Here is a 25,786-nt window from a genome sequence, read left to right on the forward strand (position 1 = left end):
AAGCGGTTGCGCTGGCATAGCGCGCTCAATTATTATCTTATAATAATATTACGCGATGTCGACATTACAACACTCAGCAGAGATAATACAGTTTCGGCGTATTAGACTGTCGTGGTAACTGGTAAGTATACACTATTATTCGTTTTATTATGCGCTATAACAGTAGGTATAGCCTTATTATAAGATAATATCCACGTAAATTATGCATATGTATATTAAGGAAAACAATGCGATGATACTATTATTTACGCTGACAAATGATTTTTTTCGTCCATTTAAATACATAATATAGAGTCATAGAGATTATTACAAGGTGTACATACAACCTACTACCGGTAGGCACCTAGCTTTATGTTAGGCGTTATCGATCTGAAAGTCTACTTACGGACTAGGTATTATTATATGCGTCATCCGAGAAGCGAGTGCTGGCGCAGTATAAACGGTTAGCTGCAGAATATATTAATTTGTCAAATATTATGTTATTAACTATAGTATTTAATATAATAATTATAATCTATTATTGTATACTGACATTTTGTAAAATGTCACGAGCCAATAACGTTGTTGTAGCTTTAAAATAAATTTAAAATATTATAATAATTTTTCGAGGTGTCTGTGCGAACATTTTTGTATCGTTTCAAATAATAATACATGTTTTAATATAGCACATAAACACGTGGAAGGATAACCCTTTTTTAAAGTAAAAATTTATCATACATATGTTTTTTAAGATTCAAGTAGAGATTTAGCATTGTTGTAATTCTTAAACAACTAAAATATAATTATATATATAGGTACCTATTCATTTTCGAAACTGTAGTGATCCTATAACTATCGTAACCTTAAGTCTGTAATTTAAAAGTACTACGTAATACCTAACTATTATAGCAGCTAGCTGCCATATCGAATAAAAATCATAAAAGCTCATAAAATATTATCATTTATAATGTCATTATGTCATTAGATAAAAAAAATCTAATTTATAACTTATCAAATTAAATATAATTATTAATTAAAAAATTACTAATTTGTCATTATAAACTTTATAAATTCTTACTACCCATTACAAATTAGCGTTTTATCCATAAAAATAAGTCCTGAAATAAGGTTAATATTATAGATTAATACACGGTATAAACTATAATTACATCTATATAATATATATGTCTGTAATCACGTTTTGGGGCAGTAAAAATGCTTCGATTTTTGACTTCAGTAACTCGTTCGATCAGAAAGGGAATCTCGTTGGTACTTTGGGGGGGTCAAGAGTAAAAATTCTTAATACTTTTCTAAATAATCGAAAAAAACAAACTAAAAATTAAGGGAAAATTTACGCACACTCATTTTTCGACAAAATCGATTTTGGTGTTTGATGTAACTTTAAAACGAATGATCATAGATACATTAAATTTTCACCGAATGTTTAAATAAGTATATTCTATCCACCATGCAATTTTCAAAAATTTTCGACTTAAGTTGAACTATTCATAGGCATTTGAAATTTTCGATCATTATTAGTTTTTTTTAAATTAATATCGATAAAAAGTTATTTGTTAGGCAGAAAAGCTAGAAAATTTAATACAAGGCTCTTAACATATTGTTACAATAGCGGTTGAAAAATAAAATAAATTCATAGTCACAATTTTTTTTTATAAGCATTCAAAGTTTGAATTTTGACAAAATACGTAAAAATCACAAAACTTCACAAAATATTTTAAACTAGAAATTCATAAAAAATTTACTTTTTAAATCTTATATTTGAAAATTTAATACAAGATTCCTTAAAAGTTTTTCGATCTTTATCAGAAATAAAAAGTCCACCGGAAATTCAAATTAAATTTTTATATTTTATGAGTATTTGAAATTTAAATTTTTACAACATTGGATTTTCACTTTTAGCGATTTCCTTATTTTGGTGTAACTCTAAAACAAATGACCGCAGATACTTGAAATTTTTACTAAATGTTCATATAGGCATTTTATATATTTGATAAAATTTTCAAAATATTTAGATTTGTTTTAAGCTGTTTACTGACATTTTAATTTTTCAACTTTTTTAGTTTTTTTTTCTATAAATATCGATAAAAATGTATTTGTTCGGTAGAAAAACTTGAAAATTTAATACAATGCTTCTAACAACTTGAAACAATAGCAGTTAAAAAATATTAAAAATACATAGGCACGATTTTTTTTTATAAGCATTTAAAGTTCAAATTTTGACTTATTACGTAAAAATTACGGCAATGTTCAAATTATTTTAGATAGAAATTCATAAAAGTTTTTCTTTTTAACTCTAAGATTTGAAAATTTAATACAAGGCTCCTAACATATTTATACAATAGCAGTTGAAAAATAAAAGAAATACATATTCATAATTGTTTTTTACAAGCATTCAAATTTTGAATTTTGACAACATACGTAAAAATCACGAAAATTCGTAAATTATTTTATGCTAGAAATTCATAAAAAATTTTCTTTTTATATCTAAGATTTGAAAATTTAATACATGGCTCCTATCATATTTTTACAATAGCAATTGAAAAATATAAGAAATGCGTTCTCTTAATTTTTTTTTACAAGCATTCAAAGTTTGAAGTTTGACAACATATTATGTAAAAATTACGAAAATCACGATAATTCGCAAATTATTTTAAACTAGAAATTCATAAAAAATTTTCTTTTTAAATCTAAGATTTGAAAATTTTTAATAATCTATAATATATCCTAGACAACTATATCTTTCCGTACTCGGGCTATTTACCTCATCATATGAATTTAAAGTGTTGAAATGGGGGTTGAACATCTAATTGCATTCACAAATATTATTGTTTTCCTTATTTTCAATGACAAGCGAAATGTGAACTACGATCCAAAACAGAAACTGAAAATATGAATGGTGCACAAATGATATTGTTTAAATATATTTAAAAAATTTAATACTTTTAGGAAAAAATCTATTCTAAAATATTCTAAAATTCTAGAAAAAATGTTCTTTTTAAATCTAAGATTTGAAATTTTTTAATAATCTATAATATATCCTAGACAGATAAACCGCCTTCGCTCAGAATCGTTTTTCGTATACAATGATATAATATCATTGGATTCAAATTTAATTCCATCCATTACAGTAACCCACTTGTAACCTACTGTACAGCAGAGCGACATCCACGACTTACCCGCCTTTTTTTATATTATATCTAGGGCTCAAACCTTAAAGCATTTACTTCTTTTTATAGTTTGTCATAAAATCTAGCCAAGTACCTAATATGGAAATGTATGTCATATTACGATACGAACATTAATGAATTGTGAATCTCAACTTCATCATGAATTATGATGATACGTACCATAATGACATAAAGCTAGACATTTTAGTTGATTTCAGGTTTTTCTTTTGTTTATGGCGTTTATGCTTACCACTGTAATGTTAGAACTAAAATAATTTTTCTTCTTTATTGAATCATTCTTCTTAATAATAAAAACAAGGACGCGTACCTATTTGTTCTTTTATCTAATAATCGGCAAGATAAATAATTTTTTTTCAGTTATCCTAAGAAAATCTATAAGAAGGAAAGTAAAAAATTAAAATGTTTTCAAAAAGGTCTAAAAGTTTTTGATTTTTTCAAAGGTGAAATTTTTGTTTATGTTTTAAATATAACAATTTAACGATAATATAGAAAAAATATTGTGTTAATAGTTATTGTCGTGCTTTTTTACTAATTTCAATATTCTTATTTGAGTTCTTATAATGAAGTAGATATTTTAACTTTTTTTATTGTATGTATTGATGATTTTAAGTGCTATACAGAGTGTCCCGTGAGGATTTACCCATTGCGATATCTCCCGAAATAATGGTGATATCGAAATTCTGTTTTCTAATAAGACTCACAGGGGTAAGAACTATAATTATATTATATTTTAATTTATTTTAATGTTTTGGTAAAAAGGTTAAAAAATATATTTTTTTATTTAATTATTTCTAAAAAAAATAAGAATAGCAATTTTGTAGAGTTTATTTTTCTAAAAATATTGACGTTTCAAAATTTTATTTTCATTAACTACCCGATTTTTAATATTTTTTCTAGTTTGAAGAAATAAAATATGATTATAAATGTTTAGGAGCACGGAAAGTATTCGGCCGGCCGTATGGGAATGCGCGCGGCGCAGCGGGTCACACGTTTGATAACATTACGGTGTTAAATAATTCACAATTTTTCTCGAAACTAAAAAAAAAAAATATTAAAAATCGGGAAATTAATGAAAATAAAATTTTGAAACGTCAATATTTTCAGAAAAATAAACTCTAAAAAATGGCTATCTTTAATTTTTTGGAAATAATTAAATAAAAAAATATATTTTTTAACTTGTTTACCAAAACATTAAAATATGAAATAATTATAGTTCTTATGAGTCTTATTAGAAAACCATAATTTTGATATCACCATTATTTCGGGAGATATCACAATGGGCAAATCCTCGCGGAACACCCTGTATAAGTCCAGAACTCTACATTTATACAGGAGCAAAGCTAAATAAAAAACCGTATCACCCACTTTGTCAACATATCGTTAAATTGGCGAGACGCGTGTAAGTAAATACAAATAAATGATCACCGTTAAAAATTTCATAAATTATAAATAATTATTAATACTTTTAATATTATAAAATGACATTTTACTTAGTTTCCATATTATTATATCACGTATGTTAAAGTTTAATCAGATGATTTTTTTAAAGTTAAATTGTATACATAATATGCTACAGATATAACGAAGTGTTTTTAGTAATATCTATTGACTATTACTAAAAAAACCTGCAGTAAAATATTCACACAATTACACAGCATCATAAACTAAAATTATTTATCAGAATTTTAATTAATTACATCATAAGTATACACTATTATTAGGTACCTACAGCAGTATATTATAATTAATCCGTATAGCCATCAAGTATCAATTCTAAATCAAACGCTCAATTTTTACAATTTCCTTTTCGGTATGTGAAATTTTGATATTTTACTTTTTTAATATGAATAAGAAAAACAACATCGTGAATTTTATGGACGTCCTAAAAGTATTCAATTTTTTAAATATATTTAAACAATACCATTTGTGCACCATTCATATTTTCAGTTTCTGTTTTGGATCGTAGTTCACATTTCGCTTGTCATTGAAAATAAGGAAAACAATAATATTTGTGAATGAAATTAGATGTTCAACCCCCATATACAACACTTTAAATTCATATGATGAGGTAAATGGCCCGAGTACGGAAAGATATAGTTGCTAAGCGACCAACCGTACAACACACTGAAAAGTTCTCAAACAAAAGGTACCTATATTGTATACAATACATCAATACGTCATATATACAACGGCTGGATAAAAACACTGCAGTATATTATAATACGTACTCAAATTAATGTATGCTCGAACGCTGTTAATAATAATATTACGATCATTATAAATTTATAACTGTTATTTCGTGTGGAAAAAAATTTAAAATGTAAATGAGTTAATTATTTTTCAGAATATAATATTATTAATTATTCACTGTTCTATCATAATTTATTAGTATTGTCATTAAATGAACGATCGTTTCACAGGAATTCGACGTGGATAGACGTGGACATCAACCCACCGATCAATCTGCAAACATACAATTGCTGTATGATGTTGTCCGATGTCCATGGTGACAACGATAATAAATTCGTGGTTGTAGATTTCGGTTCAGGAACGTCCAATCCGCAATTAAAAGTATTAAACGTTTCATAATATTATACAATATGTCAACATCTATATAGGTTCCAATATATTTGCATTTAAAATTTTTCGTTTTTTTTTTGTTTTAAGATATTCAAAGGGTTGAAACAAACGCACGTGATATATTTGAACGAAAAACCATCAGCAATTACAACCGTTTATACGGACAACAGCGAACAACATATACCATGTAAGTTAACACATTAAAAAAAAAAAGCGGGTAAGTCATGGATGTCGCTCTGCTGTACAGTAGGTTACTGTAATGGATGGGATTAAATTTTAATGCAATGATAGCTATCATTGTATACGAAAAACAATTCTGAACGGAGATGATTTGTCAGTCTAGGATATATTATATTTAAATATTGTCATACATTCTATTTTGAAACAAATATATTATTTTTCAATTGGGACGCATTTTGAATAAGGCATGGTTAATCAATTTTTCCAAAAACATTGCATGTAGTTATCATAATTCATAATACCTTATATTCTCATAGATATACATATACCTGATTTCATAAAAATTTAAAACTCAAACGCTCAAAACATTTTTCCTATAATGACGCTTCAAATTTTCTCTATAGCCATTTGAAGCAAAACTTATGGAAAACTTAGTGTTAAATGTTATAACCTTAGATATAAATACAAACAATATTATGAATTTTGAAATACAAAATAATTTGCAAATATCATGGTTTTAACCAATTTTTGTCAATATTTGAAATTCAAATTCTAATAAAAATTTAATTTGCATTTCCGGTGGACATTTTGTTTGTGATAAAGATTGCCAAATTTGTAAGGAATCTTGTATTAAATTTTCAAATCTTAGATTTAAAAAGAAAATTTTTTATTTTATTTTTTTAATGCTTATATAAAAAAATTGTGACAATGTATTTCTTTTGTTTTTCAACTGTTATTGTAAAAATATGTTAGGAGCCTTGTATTAAATTTTAAAATCTTAGAATTAAAAATAAAAACTTTTATGAATTTCTATCTAAAATAATTTGAACATTGCCGTAATTTTTACGTATTAAGTCAAAATTTGAACTTTAAATGCTTATAAAAAAAAATCGTGCCTATGTATTTTTAATATTTTTTAACTGCTATTGTTACAAGTTGTTAGAAGCCTTGTATTAAATTTTCAAGCTTTTCTACCGAACAAATACATTTTTATCGATATTTATAGAAAAAAAAAACTAAAAAAGTTGAAAAATTAAAATGTCAGTAAACAGCTCAAAACAAATCTAAATATTTTGAAAATTTTATCAAATATATAAAATGCCTATATGAACATTTAGTAAAAATTTCAAGTATCTGCGGTCATTTGTTTTAGAGTTACACCAAAATAAGGAAATCGCTAAAAGTGAAAATCCAATGTTGTAAAAATTTAAATTTCAAATGCTCATAAAAATTTAATTTGAATTTCCGGTAGAATTTTTATTTGTAATAAAGATTGACAAATTTGTAAGGAATCTTGTATTAAATTTTCAAATCTTAGATTTAAAAAGAAAATTTTTTATGAATTTCTAGCTTAAAACAATTTGCTAATTTTTGTGATTATTACGTATTTTGTCAAAATTCAAAATTTGAATGCTCATAAAAAAAAAATTGTGACTGAATTTCTTTTATTTTTCAACTGCTATTGTAACAATATGTGTACAAGAGCCTTGTATTAAATCTTTAATAATTTTTACCCAAAAAATAAATTTTTATCTATATTAATTTAAAAAAAAACTAATAATGATCGAAAATTACATATACTCATGAATAGTACAACATAAGTCAAACATTTTTGAAAATTTCATGGTAGATAGAATATACTTATAAAAACATTCGGTGAAAATTTCATGTATCAATGGACATTTGTTTTAAAGTTACATCAATAATTAAAATTGATTTTGTCGAAAACTGATTGTGCGTAAAATTTACCGTTTTTCCCTTAATTTTTAGTTGGTTTATCCCGATTATCTAGAAAAATATATAAGAATTTTTTACTTTTAACCACCAAAGTACCAACTAGATTCACTTTCTGATCGAATAAAGTACTGAAGTCAAAAATTGAAGCATTTTTACTGCCCCAAAACGTGATGACAGACACACAAAAAAAAATATTCATGGTTTTGACGAATTTTTGTCAATATTTGAACTTCAAATGGTAATAAAAAAAAATTGTACCTATGTATTCTTATAATTTTTTAATTACTATAAGAAAAATAATTTTTATGGGGCGAAAAAAAAATTATCGACACTTCAAAAAACAATTTTCAGTAAAATTGAAAATTTTAGTTGTCTATAAATATCTCAAAAAAAGTCAAAATATTTTGAAAATTAAATCATGTAAAGAAAATGCCAATCTTAATAACTGGTAAAAATTTCAAGTACCTACTACATATGCTTTTTAAATAATAACAAATATTTAAAATTGTTTGAGGATAAATCGTTATCGTTACGCTATTTCGTAAAAATTTAAAATTCAAACGCACTTAAAATTTTTCCTATAATGATGTTTCGAAATTGCTTTATAGCTACTTGAAGGAAAACTAATAGAAAACTTAGTGTTGTATTTTTAATCCTTAGTTATAAACACAAAAAATTTTATGATTTTTCAACTTCAAAATTACTTGCAAATTTTCGCGTTTTCGACAGATTTCGTAAAAATTTTAAATATAAACGCTTATAAAAAAAAATTGTGACTTACGATTTTTAATTTTTTTTAGTTACAATAAGAACAACTTATAAGGAGACTTGTATTAAATTTTCAAGTTTTTTTGGTCGTCCAACATTTTTTTATCGACACTTAAAAAAAAAATTCTCAAAAAAATCGAAAATTTCAGTGGTCTATAAATAAATTAAAAAGAGTCAAAAATTTTTTTTAATTAAACTGTATATAGATATCACTAACTAATTTGGTGAAAATTTCAAGTATTTACAGTGATTAGTTTTCGAATTACAACCATATAAAAAAATCAATTTGGTCGAAAACTGCAAGTTTTGCGTAAAAATTCCCGTTTTTCTGTCATTTTTTTTTTTTTTTCTCAATTTTTTTGAAAACTGTTGGAAAATGTTTACTTATGACCTCTATAATGCACCAAGGATATTCACTGTTACATCGGAAACGACCCCCAAAGTTTGAAATCGAAGCATTATTTCGACTAGTTATGCTGTACACAGACACAAAAACAAACAAACAAAAAAAAAAAACACATATCATTGTAAAATCAATACATTCATCGCTTCGTTCAGAATCTATAATTCTAGGACAAAGGTGATATGATATTATAACGATGCGTATAATAAGTATTTAGGTATAATCGTAATTAGATTATTTGAAAATTAACTGCTGTAACGTAATTTATTGAAACTTGCGTATGGTATCTTTCAGCTATAAGTTATAACATTAAAATATAAAAATTTACAAGTGATAGAATCATGCTGTAATGGATGTGTGAAATTTGAATTCAATGATATACAATTATTGTATTCGAAAAACGATTCGACTTCTGAGCGAAGACGGTCTGTAAGCCTATATCAATAAGTATATTTTATATTCCTAAATTATAATAGTTGCTATTAATGTTATTTATTTTACTAAAATTGGTTAAATTGATTTTTACCGAAAACATTGCATTTTAAAATTATGCTATCGACTTATCGTGTGTATGAATTGTAATGACATACATTAAAAGTTTCAAGTACCAAAAAATAATATTTTTAAATTACAACAAAACAACTAAAATTATTATTCTTCGTTTAAATATAGCTATCTAAATTTGTCAACATTTGAATTTTAAATGCTTATGAAAAAAGTCCTTACAATATTATGTATCTTTAATATTTTTAAACTGCTATTATAACAACTTTAAAGAAACCTTGTACCAGTTGTACCTACTTAACACTTGCACTTATTCTAACGTTTATAAGCTTTTCGACAAGGTGAATATTTTTTCATAGATGTTTATATAGAAATTTTTTTTTATTTCCACAATATTTTGAAGTTGTTTCGCGTATAGAAAATTATAAAATAAACATTTGATAAAATGTTTAAGTATCTACGGATATTCATTTTTAAATAGCTACATAATAAAAAAAAATCGTTATTTGTGGTGCATAGCCAAAATTTAAGATTCAAACTCATAAAAAATTAATTTGATTTTCCTATGAAGGTGATGACAGACATAATAAACGCACTTCATCGCTCCACACTTATCTAAAATATACTGACCGAATGATTTCTTGAAATCAAATCATTACATTGCCATATTAGTTGTCAAAATAATTTATAGAAGTTGCGGGAACAGGAAAAATATTATTGTTGCGGTTTGGGTAAATTTCTTATGTACTGTGTACTTGCTGTATGGTGAAAAACACTATTTTATTTCATGAATGGAAAAAATTATTAAAAATAACTTACCACTTTTGCTAAGATATTGAAAACCTGGAGTCTTTCTTTCTTTATTTTATAATCAATTTACAGAATGTGTGCAATATACAATATTCAGTATACTAATTATAAGATAATATAACTATAATAACAATATTACAATAATAGAAACAATAAATTTAACTTTTCGACTATTCAAATGTAATTAAGCTACATAAAGAAAAAAACAAAACAAAAACAATGTCAAAAAAATTATTAGAATATAAAGAATTTCAAACATTTAACATTATAATAAAAAATAAAAAACCTAATCGAATAAAAAATGTTGGGAATTGTTAAATTTTCGATAAATTAATTTGAATGTTATGCAATTCAATTATAATCCCATACTTATTGCTATAAAAAGTATAAAAATATTAAATAAGAAAATAACTGCATTTAAATAGTATATTAGTTTGCCACGGAGACTAGGAATGAAACGGGACTTTTGGGACAACTGTATGGTATAATCTAATTATTAAACATAATTGACTACCCTATTCCCTCCTATATGGATATATCAAAGTACATTTTGAAGTTCCGCCACGTCTCACTAAATACAGTTTTCTATGCTTTTTCCATTTTCTTCTTTTAATAATTATTGATTCAACTGCCCTACTCATCGTCTGATGCTAATATCTTATTTAATTGTTAACCTTTAATTACCCTTAAAAAAAAAACCGTCAAATGGGTATTTACTATAACATTATTTATTAACAGTATTAACTTTACTTCTAATTATATTAATTATTATCATTTGTAAACATTTATTTTATAAGTGTTTCACATTGTTTAGGGCCCTAATCTGTATGTTATTAAGAGGACGCCAAACCCGCATGTGTTGTCTCCGTCGTACAAGTGCTTAGCATATCAAATTTTACGCTCAGCAGATCACGTTTATCTCCGTTATTTTAAAATTTAGAGTGAATTGACCTATTATAAAAATTAAAGGCAAGATTATTACCGAGTGCATCTCATAGGATTTTTATCATATTTTAATTTTAAGCCGAGTTATGAGTATTTTTAGATATAAAAATTATTTACAATTTTAAAATACTCATTACTCGCTTTAAAATTAAAATATAATAAAAAGCCTATGAGATGCACTCGGTAATAATCTTGCCTTTAATTTTTATAATGGGTCAATTCACTCTAAATTTTAAAATAACAGAGATAAACGTGATCTGCTGAGCGTAAAATTTGCTATGCTACGCACTTGTACGACGAAGACAACACATGCGGGTGTGGCGTCCTCTTAAAATAAAATAATACCATCATTGATTTTATAATACAGATGTCAATATTGGAAGCGACAAATTGCATTCAAACACTAGGTTCGCTGTATCCGTTTGCATAGACTATTCTATAAATCAATGGTCATATAATATGGTGTTATGATATTATGAACGTGTAGACGAGTGTAAAAACCGGGTAACTGCTCGTGTACACGTTTGGTAGAACTTTTCCAGAGTAGAATGACGGTCACGATTTCACATTTCGGAGTCGACGGTACCAGGATTGCATGTGGTACTTGCAAATCGTTCTTTAATTTTACATCGTCGGCAACAGCAGCTGCAGCTACAGTAGCTACTCGTTCAACAACCTTCGCGATCACAGCATACATTCCTGTTACACGTATACTAATCATTCGCTTTAATACGCGTTTAATACTCGTTTAATACGCGATTCATTTTCTCTCACTACGTTTTTCATCAGTAAATCAGTAATTCTACAAATTCAAATTGAAGCGAGCCGCGTCTGACACTTCAGCAACTTTTATTATTTAAATTACGCCAATTGTATAAACATCAAAATCATTAGGTACTATTGTAACTAATATTATAATATACGTAGGAATTACTTATTGTTAATATGTAACTTGATAATTTAAAAATATATAAAATGCATAAAATGGCTTCAAAATGTATATTTTACTGTAAAAATTGATAAATATTGTTTTGATACAAGAATTCTTAAAATAATTATATTAAATATTTTATTACTATTATTTATTATTAAAATTATTTTTATTTAATTGAATAAATATTAAAAAATACTATTTTTCGTAAAATTTCTTTTTTATTCGTATTTTTTGCTTTCGCGACAACAAAAAAAAAAATGAACGTTGATAATTTATTGATAAGCTAATGGAAACTGAATGTGTAACTTTCAATAAGAAAAATGCAAATACATTATGTATAAAAATCCCAAACTGAATAAAATGCATCAAAAATACTAAAAAATTACTATAAGTCATAAAATTTCCTGAAAATAAAAAAAAATGCAAAATAAAAATTGTACCATCACATTCTATACTTCTTGAATAAAATTTCTGTATAGACCAGCAATGAATGTGAGCATTAGAAAAAACGATGCAAATGCATCAAGTTCCAATAAAACGTTCCTATATATACCTACATATAAAATTAATAGTAATAGTTATTTCGACTTCCTACTCCCATTACTATCATTAATACGTCATATTTAAATCACCATTCATCTGTCATCATATAAAAATACATATTGAACAATACGTCAAATAAATAATATAATTGCTGTTTGTATAATTATTTATGTTATTTATATGCCATTATTTTTGTAGACTTTTGGGTATGTGTTATAATATTATTAATTAGGATGATTTCATAAGAATATTCTTTGAAAACATTGCATTTATTTTATTATTATAATAGTATGTACTAAATATTTATATCGTACAAACAATAAATATAAAATATTGTTATTAAATTTTGAATCAATAGGTACCGACTTATGATGGAATGGTGTGAATAGATTCAGGATTTAAAGACATTTAAGCAAAAGCAATAGCAAAAATACATTTTAAATGTTTTGAAAAAGTCATTGTATAATATAAAAAGTTAATAAGCTTAATAATGTACGTTAAGGCTAAAATACCCGTGAATAATAATTTTAAATTACAATAAAATAACTGAAATCGTTATTGTTTGTTTACCTAAATATCTAATTTAAATTATTAGCTTTAAACATTTTTTAACTACATAATTATTTAACCCCAAACGCATGTAAAAAAACATGTCTTTACTAAAATTATTTTAAAAACTTTTGATACAGGTACTTTAATACATTTTTAATCATTCCAGTAGAATTTAAAATATAGTAGAATTCACGGATAATTGAATTAAATCTATAACTTTGTATAAAACTGAAGAGAAAATGCATTGAAAAAATAATGCCCAATTGAATAAAACATACTTTTAAAACAGATCGTTAAACACATAATAATATTTTCATACAAACCCGCTCAAACAAAAACCACTCAAAATAATACCAATAAAATAGCCTATATGATATACGTGCTCAGCTGTGATGTTTTATAATGCAGATTCAAGAGTCCAAGACTCTATTCACATGAAAATTAATTATTGTGTTAAAGCCAACACTTGTATTAGATTAGATTAGATATTCCATTTATTCAGTATGACTATTTTACTATTTTAGAACAATTTAAATACAATGTGATTCAATTTAAGTTTGTGAAAATCGCAAAATAGAATTAACTATTACGAAGTAAATCTAAAAACCTAAGCTTATTTTTAATAAAATTACTTGAAAATTTTTTTTTTATTATCTTATTAGGTATTTTAATTGTTTATTAAACTCCAAAACGGCAATTTTACATAGTATTACAAATACGGTATAAGTACAATAAGGTAGAATACATAAATAATTTAGATAAAAGTATAAATAATTCAAAGTAGGTATACATGTTATAATATATAAATAAATAGTATAATTATAAAGGTAGAAGTATAATTAGTGCCCTAAGGAGTAAGGACTATTGGTTGTTTGCAACTCTAAGCATGCGATGTAGAGTGTGGTTGTGCCCATAAGAGGTCTTGTGAGTTGGGACATAACATTTTGATTGGTTTCTAGAAGAATTAGAAGGAACTCTGAATGGGATGGCTGCAAGGAGATCAGGAACGTCCAAAGAACCATTTAGAATTGAGTTTAGAAAGTCTAAGTTTGCTTTAGCACGACGAGAGGTAAGAGTTGGGGTGTTCAAAACTTGCCTTATGTTGGAATAATCATGATGGTAGTTATTGACTTATTGTACCTATGTATATTGTATAACTACTTTATGAATAATTGTGACTTGTGAGACTATAATGATAGGTATTACATTAGTTAAATACTATATAATCTATGTATGGATGAAATATTTACTGCTGCAGGTGTAGCTGTAGTGATAAAAAACGAGATATACTTTTACCGAAATTGTAAGCCCTATCATAAATATTCAATTCAGTCGACGACAATAAGAGATACCGAAGAATGTAAAATATGGCAGGAGTGCGAAGATGCATTCGATCTGTTGAAACGTTTGCAAGTGTTATCGTCGACCATAGGATTTGTGAGTCTTTCGACAACGTCACAGCAAATGTTATGCTTAAACGAGTGTCATATCAACGAATATTTTGAGAAGTACAGAAAAAGTAATCTAGTCAAACAGGCAAGTATTACCTACATTATTCATTAACTAAAATAACTTCTTCCGTGACGCCCGCTGTTGATAATACTGTGAATGTATAAATGTTTAGCACACCATAACGTGTGTTACGGAGTTGAAAAGGAATATGAGTGATATACACGGGGTCAGTTGTCTGGTAATAGCAACCACCGACATGATCAGCATACTCGATACTGAATCGTTTAAAATTCTACCCGATAAATATGAGGTAATATTATTTGAAAATATATTATCATTATGTTTTAGAATGTTGATATATACGTATAATATTTTCTCTTGCAGCTTCCCCGAAGACTGAGATAGTATTTATAGTTATTTAAATTAGGTGTAGGCATAGGCGCAACTAGAGGCCAAACACTAGGGGTGCTAAAATTATGTAGATGAAAGAGGTCCGTGGAGGCTACGCCCCCACACCCCTAAGTACCATTCTTCAATTTTATAATTACTATAACCAATCTTAAATTCACTGTAAAAACATAAGCACACTAATATTAAGTATCTAAACAGTATAGCATACCTCATAAATACATTAGGTATATGACCTATATATTCATATAATAACATAGTACCTATAAACAGATAAAAATGCCAATGTTACATAACTAATATTTGATACAACCATATCATATAACAATAATCATCATAAATAATTTGTGTTTCCACCAAAAATGCCAAATACCCCCTAGTTGCGCCTATGGGTGTAGGTAGGAGCATTGATTATACGTAGTAATTAGATATTATACAAGGTTGTCTGCAGAAAAATAAACTAGGGGGGGAGGTAAAGTAAAAAATCTCAGTTAATATAGCACATATCTTTTTTTTCGCAAATGATAAAACGATAAATATTAACTAAAATAGATAGAGGGACATGCTTCCCCGTACCCTCACGAGTGCCCTTGTATTTTTATGTATAATCTATTATATTATAGGTACATACATGTTGTATAACTCAAATTTTCCCGTGAAAAAATGAAAAAATATAAAATATAGTACTATATATATAGGCATATAGCCATAAAGGCAGTGGTGTATTTACGGGATAAAGTCCAGGGATCTAGAACCAAAAAAAAAGATAACTTAAGATATTAATATTTTAATTTGATTTTATGTTGTAATATAAAGCAGATGATGTTTGTACAAAAACTATGTTGTATATATTTAAATGTTCTGATAAGAGTTGATGAAAATAAATATGATATATAAGGAATATATTATATTACACGAACCATTTGTTAAAACAACACAAAATTGAAGGAATCATTCAACAAATTTGGAAATCGAAAAACTATTTTATAGTTGCTGTAAATTATTGTAAAGAGTATAAAATTTCAATACTTACGTTTGTCATGTTTTGAATGTATATATTTTGCGTTGAATTCGCAAATAAAAAACTGAGATAAATTAATTTTTTTTTTTAATTTACGATATCAATTTTCTATTCATAATGTAATCTATATCTATTATCGATTCTATAATCAATATCAATATTCTAATATCAATGCCTTTAAAATGTTAGAATTAAAACAATTATTGGATCCCGATCCCCTTACCCAGGAAAATTTTTAAATACGCCTCTGTATGTAGGTATAACTTGGTTTTGTATCCTAGGACCTACACGGCTACACCTAACAATCAGTGTTGTATGATACCATAAACTTATTATTTTCAGTAAATAGTTAGTTATTATGCTAACGAGTTAAAGATCTGTATATTTTGCTGTGTTAAAGGTATTATAAGCTATTAAAAAATAATATAAATAATAATATATACGATAAGCTATAGTCGTAAGTAATATTAAAAACAAAACTGATTCACCAGAATAATGAATTAAATCAGTTATAAAACAATTTTGGAAACTTTTTGAATATAAAATAATATAAAATTTAATATTATTATGGTAAGAAAACATATTCCATGCGCCTTTATATACAGTTACAGGGCGAAACAGCGTATATGTCTACTACTGGGCTGTACGACGTTGACTATAAGATCCTTGTAGCTACAAGAACAGGTCGGCTTTACATTTTTTCTAAATCTTCGACGAGCGGCTTTAAAGTCGAAACGACACATGCCATTGTAGCCATTATACTACGTATTGACAAGTTCATCTGTTGCACTATAGATGGACTTTTACAGTGTTATACGCTAAAGGTGAGATTATATTTGGTATTTTTTTTTTTTTTTTTTTGTAAGGAGAACCCGCGGCAACATAGGCCATTGGGTGTGGGGTGGTACGGTAGGGATTATTTTTGTATGTTTGTTTGTAGGTTTTTAATTGGGTAGGGTTGTAACACGTGTTTGTGAAAGTGTGGCAAGGATATGTTGCTAAAAATCCCTGGTGGTCACCCATCCGGGAGCTAGCAATTGCGGCCGGTACGTACGCTCAGTGCGTTTCCGCAGATTGAGCGTACGACCGCGCCTCATCAAGCCACTATATTTGGTATTATATATTACAAAAGTCATCATCATTGTTGTCTTATACAGTTGTCAGCTATACTTATTATATTTATATATACTTAATATACTTGTATTGAGTTTTATTTATTATTTGTAATTAGTTATTATTTTAGATTGGTTTTTAAGTCATGTAAGTGTGTGTGTGTGTTTTTTAAATAAATAACCGTGGTCTGTAAGCATGAAGTTTATTCGAAAAACGCTTCAATTTTAAAATTTAGGATTGATTTATGGTAGCAAATTGGATTTGAATTTGGTACTTTTAAAACTAGAAAATGTCCAGTAATTTTCATAAGCGTTGAGAAAAACGAAAAAAATTAAAAATAGGCATGTTTTGAATTTTAATTTTTAACCTAGAATCAATTTTGTATTTTCGTAGTAATTCGAAAACAAATAATTGTAAATACATTACATTTTATAAATGTTTATAAATGAACAAATTGAAAAATATCGAAAATATACACTCACAACATTTTTTTTATAAGCGTTTAAATTATAAAATTACCTAAAATTTGGAAACTATTTGGTAGTTATTAGATATAATATAATTAGGTATTTATATACATTTTTCAAACAATAACAATTTTAGTTGTTTTGTTGAAAATTATCCAAAAACACTATCGTGACTCGTGAGTGCTTGTTGAAACTTTTAAAGCATATTTTTATATTTTGTATACAAAATGACATTTTCAAATGCATTATTTAGGGAAAAAATTGATTAGATTTACTGTATTACTAGGTACCTAATAAGAAATAGTTAAATACATTACTTTAATATCAATAATTTCATAAAATGTAGGTACTTAGTAATATAGGATGACAACTGACTAAATTTTTGTCAAATTTTAAATCATTGGGCAAACGTGACCAAACCTTCGAACAATTATTATTGTACATATTTATGTTATATATTTCTTAAATTTGTTGTTGTAATGTAAAACGTATTATCGTACTGTATTTTTAAAACCTATATAGTTCTTACTTGATTACCATATTGTTATATCAGGTATAATAAAATGTCAAAAAAATGCAATTTTATATACCTATAAGTTTAGATGAGATGATATTATGTCAGAGAAACAAAAAAACAAATATTGACATTTTTTTTTCATTCACGACTTTGTCGGTCTATTTCAGTGTGTGTCTTTGTGGAACGTTAAGTTACCGGGAGATCCTATGTCAATGGTGAACATGTACGTGCAAAGTATGTCACTTGAGATGACAGTTGTATCGTGCAACGTGATCAACGCTGATGGACACTCCAGAGGATTAGTTCTCATGTATTGCGGTTCGACGATAATCCACAGGATTTCCATGCCGGATCCAGTGACTTGCATCACGTTTGGGAAATTTGGACAAGAAGAAAATGCTCTGATCATGATTACTACTAGTGAGTACCTACTAATGGTGAATTGGTGAATTGGGTTATGAATTCAATGATATGCTTATCTATGATTTTTGTTTTGAATTCAAAATAAGTGTGAATATAATTATAAATTTATTTTGTATCGTGCAGTTTTTGGACTGTTTGGTACACATTTTTCTATTTTTAAATGCATTTTATTTTGCAAGCATATTTTATGGTTTTATATGTTTAACTCGCAGTCCTGACGATAAATGATATAATTAATAATTATATTGTATAATATACGGTATAATTATTAATTATGATATGGGTTATAGCCACACATTACAGCTAATTAATAAGTCATTAGATCTATTATAGCTATAGGTGTATAATGTTGACTGACTTAAATAATTACAAAAATATTATTAGACGGAAAAGTAGACATAAAACTCTTGAAACGAACAGCGACGTTCGATTTGAGTGTTCGTCCTATGTTGACGGCACACATCCAAGGTAACTTGAACATACCCAAAAGAAGTAATGTATTCATAGAACAGACTTTACGAGAGAGAGAACACTGTAAGGGTAAATAATAAATAAAATATAAATTCGAAATTCAAATGAATCGCTTAATATTTTTTTTTTTCATAGAAATACATATACGAACTCAACAAACATGGCAACTACTGCAAATTGTAGTATCAAACGAACGATTGAATTCGATCAAACAAAAAGTTACAAGCCAATTTTTACACACGTCTGCTCAAGTATAAAATATTTAACAGTAACGATCAGTGGTGTTCGCTGAGGGAATTCAAAAGGGGCTAAATTTTTATAGGAAATTGTGAAAATTCTCAAATAAATTTTTAAATAATTAAAAGTGAAAATGGGAGGTCCTATTTGGAAAACAGAAGTTTATATTGTCGTAGAATCATCCAGAAGTGATATAAAAATTCTCAAGTATTCGAAAATATGGTCTTCAAGTGTATTTAAGCATATTATTCTAAAAACCAGAATTTGAGTATCTTGATATTATGCATAATCCAAACATGAAAGTGTAGGGTGAGAATGCTTAAAAATCACCTCATATACCTATGTTTAATATATTTCTGAAACATTTTAATTGCATTATTGAATATGATAATGTGACATAAATATTATATGTATATGGTTTTTATCAAACATAAAGATAAGTTAGTTCAGCCCCTTTTATCAAATCATACGGATACGCCACTGGTTACAATATAATAATAAAAATATATAATACAGTACTTGCCTATTACATGTACCTACACATGGTAGCAGGACCGCGGATAGGCCAGTCAAGCATTTGAGAAAATCTGGCCACAATGTCACGTTATGATTTTAATGACAACTATGTAACAGTGTATATAGTCAATGAATGTGATGAGGTCGTTATTAATTATTAATAGGTTTTATAATTTGGCTAATATGGGCTAGTAGCAAATTACGGGCCAGTATAGAAAAATATTTCTCGAAGTGCTGAGACTACCCAATCCGGTCTTGCAAGGCAGTCGTATTCGGTAGGAACAGATACTTAATCATTGCATGTAATTTATATTTTAGCTTTTAGGTTTGGGTCCTCGTTTCAAAATCCGTTTCTTTTTAAAAAATTTGGGTAAAGAACCTTTGATGGGCATCAACGTCGCGTTTTTATATAACGCTCAGTATCATAGTATAGAATCACCTAGCTGCAGGGTAAGCATGAAAATTAAGAGGTCGTCATACCAATACATGTGTTGACTGGTCACCGTCTTATTTACGCAATTACGCATCATTATATAACATATTATATCAAAATATCTAAACTTACATTCCAAAGCGGTTCCAATTGCATGTTGAATATTCCAATGGATTGACCTATGATCAAACTTAGATAAAAACATTATCTGTATATTGTCTTTTTGAGTTTTTACGACGAGTTAATTTTTAAGCAAGTGATGAATGTGTTAAGTATTTGTATTTAAAAATCATAATTCACTTAAAATTTTGTCCTTAAAAGGTTTTAAATGTATGTTAATATGTAAAATGTATATAGTATATGCTATGTGTGTACTTTATTAGCATATAAGAAGAATTCTTATTTTTATTACGGTAATATTTTAGTGTTTTACTTGAGAGTAAAATATGGCAATATTATTTATTAACGATGAACTATTGTAAAGTTATGTACCTATATTTCAAAGGCAATACAATTTACAATGATCATTTTTTTTTCATGAAAATCAAACATAATTTTTTTTTAATTGATTAGGGGTATAGCAACCATCTTACTTTTGGTCCTTGGGCTCTTACAAAACTTAATCTAAGCTTGGTATAATGTTATACATTATTGAAGTCCGTGAAGTTAGCATGCGATTTTATAATACATTTAAACCTAAAATTATTAATTTGAACGATGTCAAAAATGTTTGCAAGACAGAGCCAGCTTTACTGGTAGACGAATATTAATAAATTATTTATTAATTATTTACAATAGGTGCCAATAATTGTTCCGGGAACGGAAATCTATTGTGAGACATTCGTTGCTTGTTGCACGTACGGAGGTTCCGACGACCGAGCAATAGATATCATAGTTAACCGAGGAACCAACGTGATATATAGAGCAAAAGTAAACATGCCAGTTTGTGAGTTGATAAGAACATTTGAATACAAAATATATTTATTTATTACAATCAAAACGTTTCCATTTTTATAAAACTTTTACAATAATATTTATGATTAAGACCTTATCATACCCCATGAATTTATATTTAGGTACAAATATCCTATTTTATTCGTTACAAAAGTAATACATTATACGTATTTTTTTACAGTCAATATTCAAACCAATGATCTTGGTGAGGATTTAAACGATATTAAGTCATAGTAAGTAACATTAACATAATTTTTGTTTAAAATTAACATAAGTACTTAGGTAATATTCTAAAATCAGTTCTTCTAATACAAAAAACACATATTTTTTACAGATAGAGTCTCAAATAACTAGTGTTATATGATCTATAAGAGTCTCACTTCGGCATTTTACAAATTTGATTGTGTAATGGAATGGCCAATAATCCGGCTAATGAAATACCGATTGCGTCAGAAAGTGACGTCATGGCCATGGAAAATTCTTGACGCTCCTTCGGAACCTGCAAGCAATAATAAGACGTAGTTTGTTTTCATATATTTTATGTATAGGTACAAAGTAATCATTAAGCATGCCCACCCATTTTACCCTTTATAATGTGCTTATTTAAATTTTGATATTTTGAATTTTTAAGTATAATAGAAGACTATTCTTTCAAATACTTAGTAAATTTTTTATACCATTTAAAAACTCCTCTGGTGATACATACTTTTTTCCATCACCCTTTATTTTTTCTATAAATTGTTAATCAGATGACTATTTTGAACATTTTAATTCATTTAATGAGTAGTTTCTGTGTTATTAAACTTTATTTATCAAGAAACTGGACTTTAATAATGGTTCCATTCAAAATATAAAATTAATTCCATATTTGTAATACTCGGTCAACTTTTATAAATTATATAATTTTAATGAATTTGTACTTATATTGAATACATTAATTTTAAAATCATCATAGCCTTCCTACCTAAGTAGTAATAGTAGGTACGTACCTATATCAAGTTAGTGCTTTAAATTTAATGACTCAGAAAATACTCATTCAAATTTAAATTTACATACTCTCATAAAAACATTTAAAAATATTGTCACTTGATATCATTAAGAGGACGCTACACTCACATGTGTTGTCTCCGTCTTACAAGTGCGTAACATTGCAAAAACTGTTTCACGCGGGAAAGAACCGAGAAAGATACAGTTATAACTAAGAAACGAAATTTTCACCACATAAAAAGGAGAATTTTATCTGTGCAATATCGTTTTTATTTTTTCGATATCAGACCTACAAAAAAGTTATTCATGTTTAAAAAACACAAAATTTATGTATTATAAAACAATAAGAATTTTTTTTAGTATAAGTAATATCGAAAAAATAAAAACGATATTGCACAGACAAAATTCTTCTTTTTATGTGGTGAAAATTTCGATTCTTAGTTATAACTGTATCGTCTATCTTTCTCGGTTCTTTCCCGCGCGAAACAATTTTTGCAATGTTACGCACTTGTAAGACGGAGACAACACATGCGGGTGTAGCGTCCTCTTAAGGAGAGATTTAAAGTTTAAAGGTGTGGTTAGCATTTGAAAAATTATAAGTTTGATGCAGTACACTCCTTAAATTAAGTATATAAAATATCAAATTGTTTTAAAATAGTCCCTTAAATATCCACATTTAAAAATTCCAAAAATCAGAATTTTAATAAATATATTTTTAAAAGAAAAAAGTGTGCAAGAGGGTTCCGCTTTGCTATACATTAAGTGTCGTATATTTGTAATGGATATGATAAATTTGAATTTAATAAAATAAAATCACATGGTGATGAAAAAACAGTTCTGAACAAAAATTTTTGTCAGCCTATATTTCTTGAAGTATATTTTAATAATATTATTGCTATTAAACTGTTAAAGTACCTTATTTCAAAATAAGTAAAATAGTAGGTTGAATTAATTTTTCTCAAAAATATTTAATTTGATTATTTTACAAGTTTCAAGTACTTAACCCAAGAATATATTTTCAAATTATACAAAAATAACTAATTTTTATTTTCCGTTTAGATATTTAACTTTATCTAAGTTTAAAATGAAATATCTATTTACAAAAACTATGTTTGAACTTTGTTTAAATTTTCAATTCTAAACTATAAAAATTAATTATCATATAAACTTTTAACTAGTCACTATAAAGTTATTTACAAATCTAGGGATTTTGATGAAAGTTCTTGAGTATGTTTAATATGTTTAAATTGATATTATAAAATCTTAAGATGAACATTATATTAAGTTTTTTAGTTTTTTGACTTAGCAACAAACTTAGTATCTATAATAATTTTTAAAAACTAACAAGAATTGAAAATTTCTTATGTGTGCCAATAAATAGCCCAAAACGTATCAAAATATTTTAAAATTCTATCATGAATATAAATATTGATGAAACATTTGGTGAAAATGTCTACGATTTTATTCGTTTTTTAATTACCTACGCCAAAAATACGAACTCCCGTTTTCCTTCACTTTTTTTTTGTTTTTCTAATTTTACTTCTTAAATGTATCAACCAGAATTATTTTACCTCCAGAAAAGGTATACTGATGTTAAAAATTGATGCATTATTTCGACTACTTAACATGTACACACACAAAAAAAAATAAACATAATTATAAAACCAATATATTTATCCCTCCACTTAGAATCTAATAAGGGAGTGTGCATGCTTGGTTAATTATCTTGTGTGATATAATAAAATCTTTTATGTAACATAAAATATAACATAAATAAAATGATTTCATACTTTTTTTATGATGTTATGATACGATTTTGCATATGCTCCTCCACCTAATAAACCTTCGAATGCTATCATCGCAAATATAATGAATATATTTGGTGTGAAAGAATATAGTGTTTCGATTAAAAAGTAGACGAGATTGAGGCCCTGAAAATGAAAAATGCATTTAATTGTGTTAATTACAACCACACGTTTGTAGAAATTATTTCAATTATTTTATCTTTCATGATGTGTACAAAACAATGATACCTGCAATATTGTCAGGATCCAAATTTTTTCAATCGGAAACAGGCTCACTGAAGTTCTTGATACGAAAACGCCCAATTGATATATGACTTGGTACCATCTGTATTGCTCTGAATGTGTCAGCCATATTTTTTCAAAATAAACCAACTCAAACTGAAAACCATCAAGTCTGTTAATAGGTATAACATGGATTTTAAACCAAATGTAACGTATATTATGTAGAAAACTTACTAATCCCTGATTGATCAAATACTCGAAGAAATACACTAACCCTAAAGGAATCATAAACTTCAGCAATGTGGGTATGTACGATATCTTATTTGAGAAGGTCTGACTATTTGTACTGGGATCTGAAGAAATGCTAGGCGTCGTTGGAATTTCATCTTTTTTCGGGTGTTCTAATAATATCCAGAATCTTAAAAAGAATAAATTATTTTTTAATTTTTTAATTTATAAAATCAAATAATTAATAATAAATATGTAAAGTTTCGATTATTTTATTATTGTAACAAACAAAAACCGATAGGTACTAAAACCTGCATCATACATTCATGCATTTATTGTTCAAACTAAGCTAATTCATTATTGTTGATAATAAAAATAGATTATGATTAAACAAATAGGTACTTACGACACACCCATTAAAAATGGTACTGAAAGCATTAAGTACATCGTCGTAGACGGAGATAAATGGAAAACGCCAGTCAATCCCGCATAAGTCAACGCTCCTAATATACCAGCAGCACCCGTTCCAGAAGACCAAGATGTAATTACACTTCTGTAATATAAATATTTTTATAAAAAATAAAATCGTATTTAGCCGTTTAAAAAAAAATAACATAGTTTCTGTTGTTCCGTCAACATTTTTTCTGCAAAAACACGTTTCTACGCGTAATCAAATTATTGCATAGAAAACAAATATAAATATAGAAATGTTAACATATAAAACCGAATCTATATTTATGCACTGATGACCGAATACTTATAGTCATGAATTTTTATGACATTTTAATAATCATAGATAGTAAAATCTCGATAGTTGGGAATGCCAGCAGTTAATCAAAACACAAATAAAAGAAATCGATTTTTGTGATCAGGAATATTATATTAGAATTAATGTATTGATTTATTAACCATTAACGTATTATTATACATGTTAGGTGTACATCAGCTAGTCAGTTAGTGTAATAACTCAATTCAGATTCTTAGGTTATTATGACATATCTTCATTGCAGTTTGATAGTAGTGAAAAATTAAAACCATTCACTCACTTACATAAATAGAAAGTTCAGAAATGTAAGTTTTTTTTGCATATCTGAGAATGTTTCAGTAATTAGAGGGTATTCAGATTCTTTTAGCATAATGGGATTTGAATTTAAGGAGTTCGATGTTGGCAATTTTCTCAGTGTATAGTCATGCTGTAGATGTGTGCATAGTAAGTGATTATTAGTGTATATTATAATTATTTATTTATTTGATTATTTTTTACTACCATTACAATCAGAGTAGTTGAATGCACTTTTGTACCTGAGTTTTGTTGGGTTATCCATGTATCCATATTTGTTTATAAAAATATAAAAATAATATTGTTATGTTTATTTATAATATATCTC

General features: G+C 26.9%; 2 protein-coding genes across 10 annotated transcripts in view; one reads left to right on the top strand and one right to left on the bottom strand.

The window, feature by feature from the left end:
* Positions 1-23,937, top strand: BBS1 (Bardet-Biedl syndrome 1). 4 transcript variants are annotated; one of them, XM_089216721.1, is made up of 13 exons: positions 5,378-5,508; positions 5,609-5,759; positions 5,856-5,955; positions 14,403-14,680; positions 14,769-14,906; positions 16,631-16,849; positions 18,290-18,542; positions 18,930-19,085; positions 19,152-19,267; positions 20,088-20,219; positions 21,001-21,148; positions 21,338-21,389; positions 21,491-23,937. In XM_089216721.1, coding segments are annotated over exons 1-13 (1,746 nt in total). In that variant the 5' UTR covers positions 5,378-5,506; the 3' UTR covers positions 21,492-23,937. The 4 variants fall into 4 exon arrangements, with proteins under 4 accessions (XP_089072848.1, XP_089072847.1, XP_089072846.1 ...); XM_089216722.1 differs by lacking the exon at positions 5,378-5,508 and adding an exon at positions 1-121 and having other exon boundaries at positions 21,338-23,937; XM_089216720.1 differs by having other exon boundaries at positions 21,338-23,937.
* Positions 21,166-25,786, bottom strand: part of Cln3 (CLN3 lysosomal/endosomal transmembrane protein, battenin) — a 16,970-nt gene continuing 12,349 nt past the window's right edge. For all 6 annotated transcript variants that reach the window (XM_015512877.2, XM_015512879.2, XM_015512878.2 and 3 more), the window contains 5 exons: positions 24,805-24,951; positions 24,405-24,588; positions 24,177-24,326; positions 23,934-24,074; positions 21,166-21,655 (listed from right to left, as the gene is read on the bottom strand). In XM_015512877.2, the coding sequence (XP_015368363.2) occupies positions 21,533-21,655; positions 23,934-24,074; positions 24,177-24,326; positions 24,405-24,588; positions 24,805-24,951 (745 nt within the window). In that variant the 3' untranslated portion in view covers positions 21,166-21,532. The remainder of the gene's footprint in view (positions 21,656-23,933; positions 24,075-24,176; positions 24,327-24,404; positions 24,589-24,804; positions 24,952-25,786) is intronic.

This window comes from Diuraphis noxia, unplaced genomic scaffold (assembly GCF_037042655.1).
Source record: "Diuraphis noxia isolate RWA-SAM2 unplaced genomic scaffold, SU_Dnox_SAM2 contig0001, whole genome shotgun sequence".
NCBI classification, from domain to species: Eukaryota; Metazoa; Arthropoda; class Insecta; order Hemiptera; family Aphididae; genus Diuraphis; species Diuraphis noxia.

Coding starts and splice junctions, on each gene's coding strand:
- BBS1 (XM_089216720.1), top strand. Junction 20,220..21,000: donor TAGAATCACCTAGCTGCAGG/GTAAGCATGAAA, acceptor TATTTACAATAG/GTGCCAATAATTGTTCCGGG. Junction 21,149..21,337: donor AAAAGTAAACATGCCAGTTT/GTGAGTTGATAA, acceptor ATTTTTTTACAG/TCAATATTCAAACCAATGAT.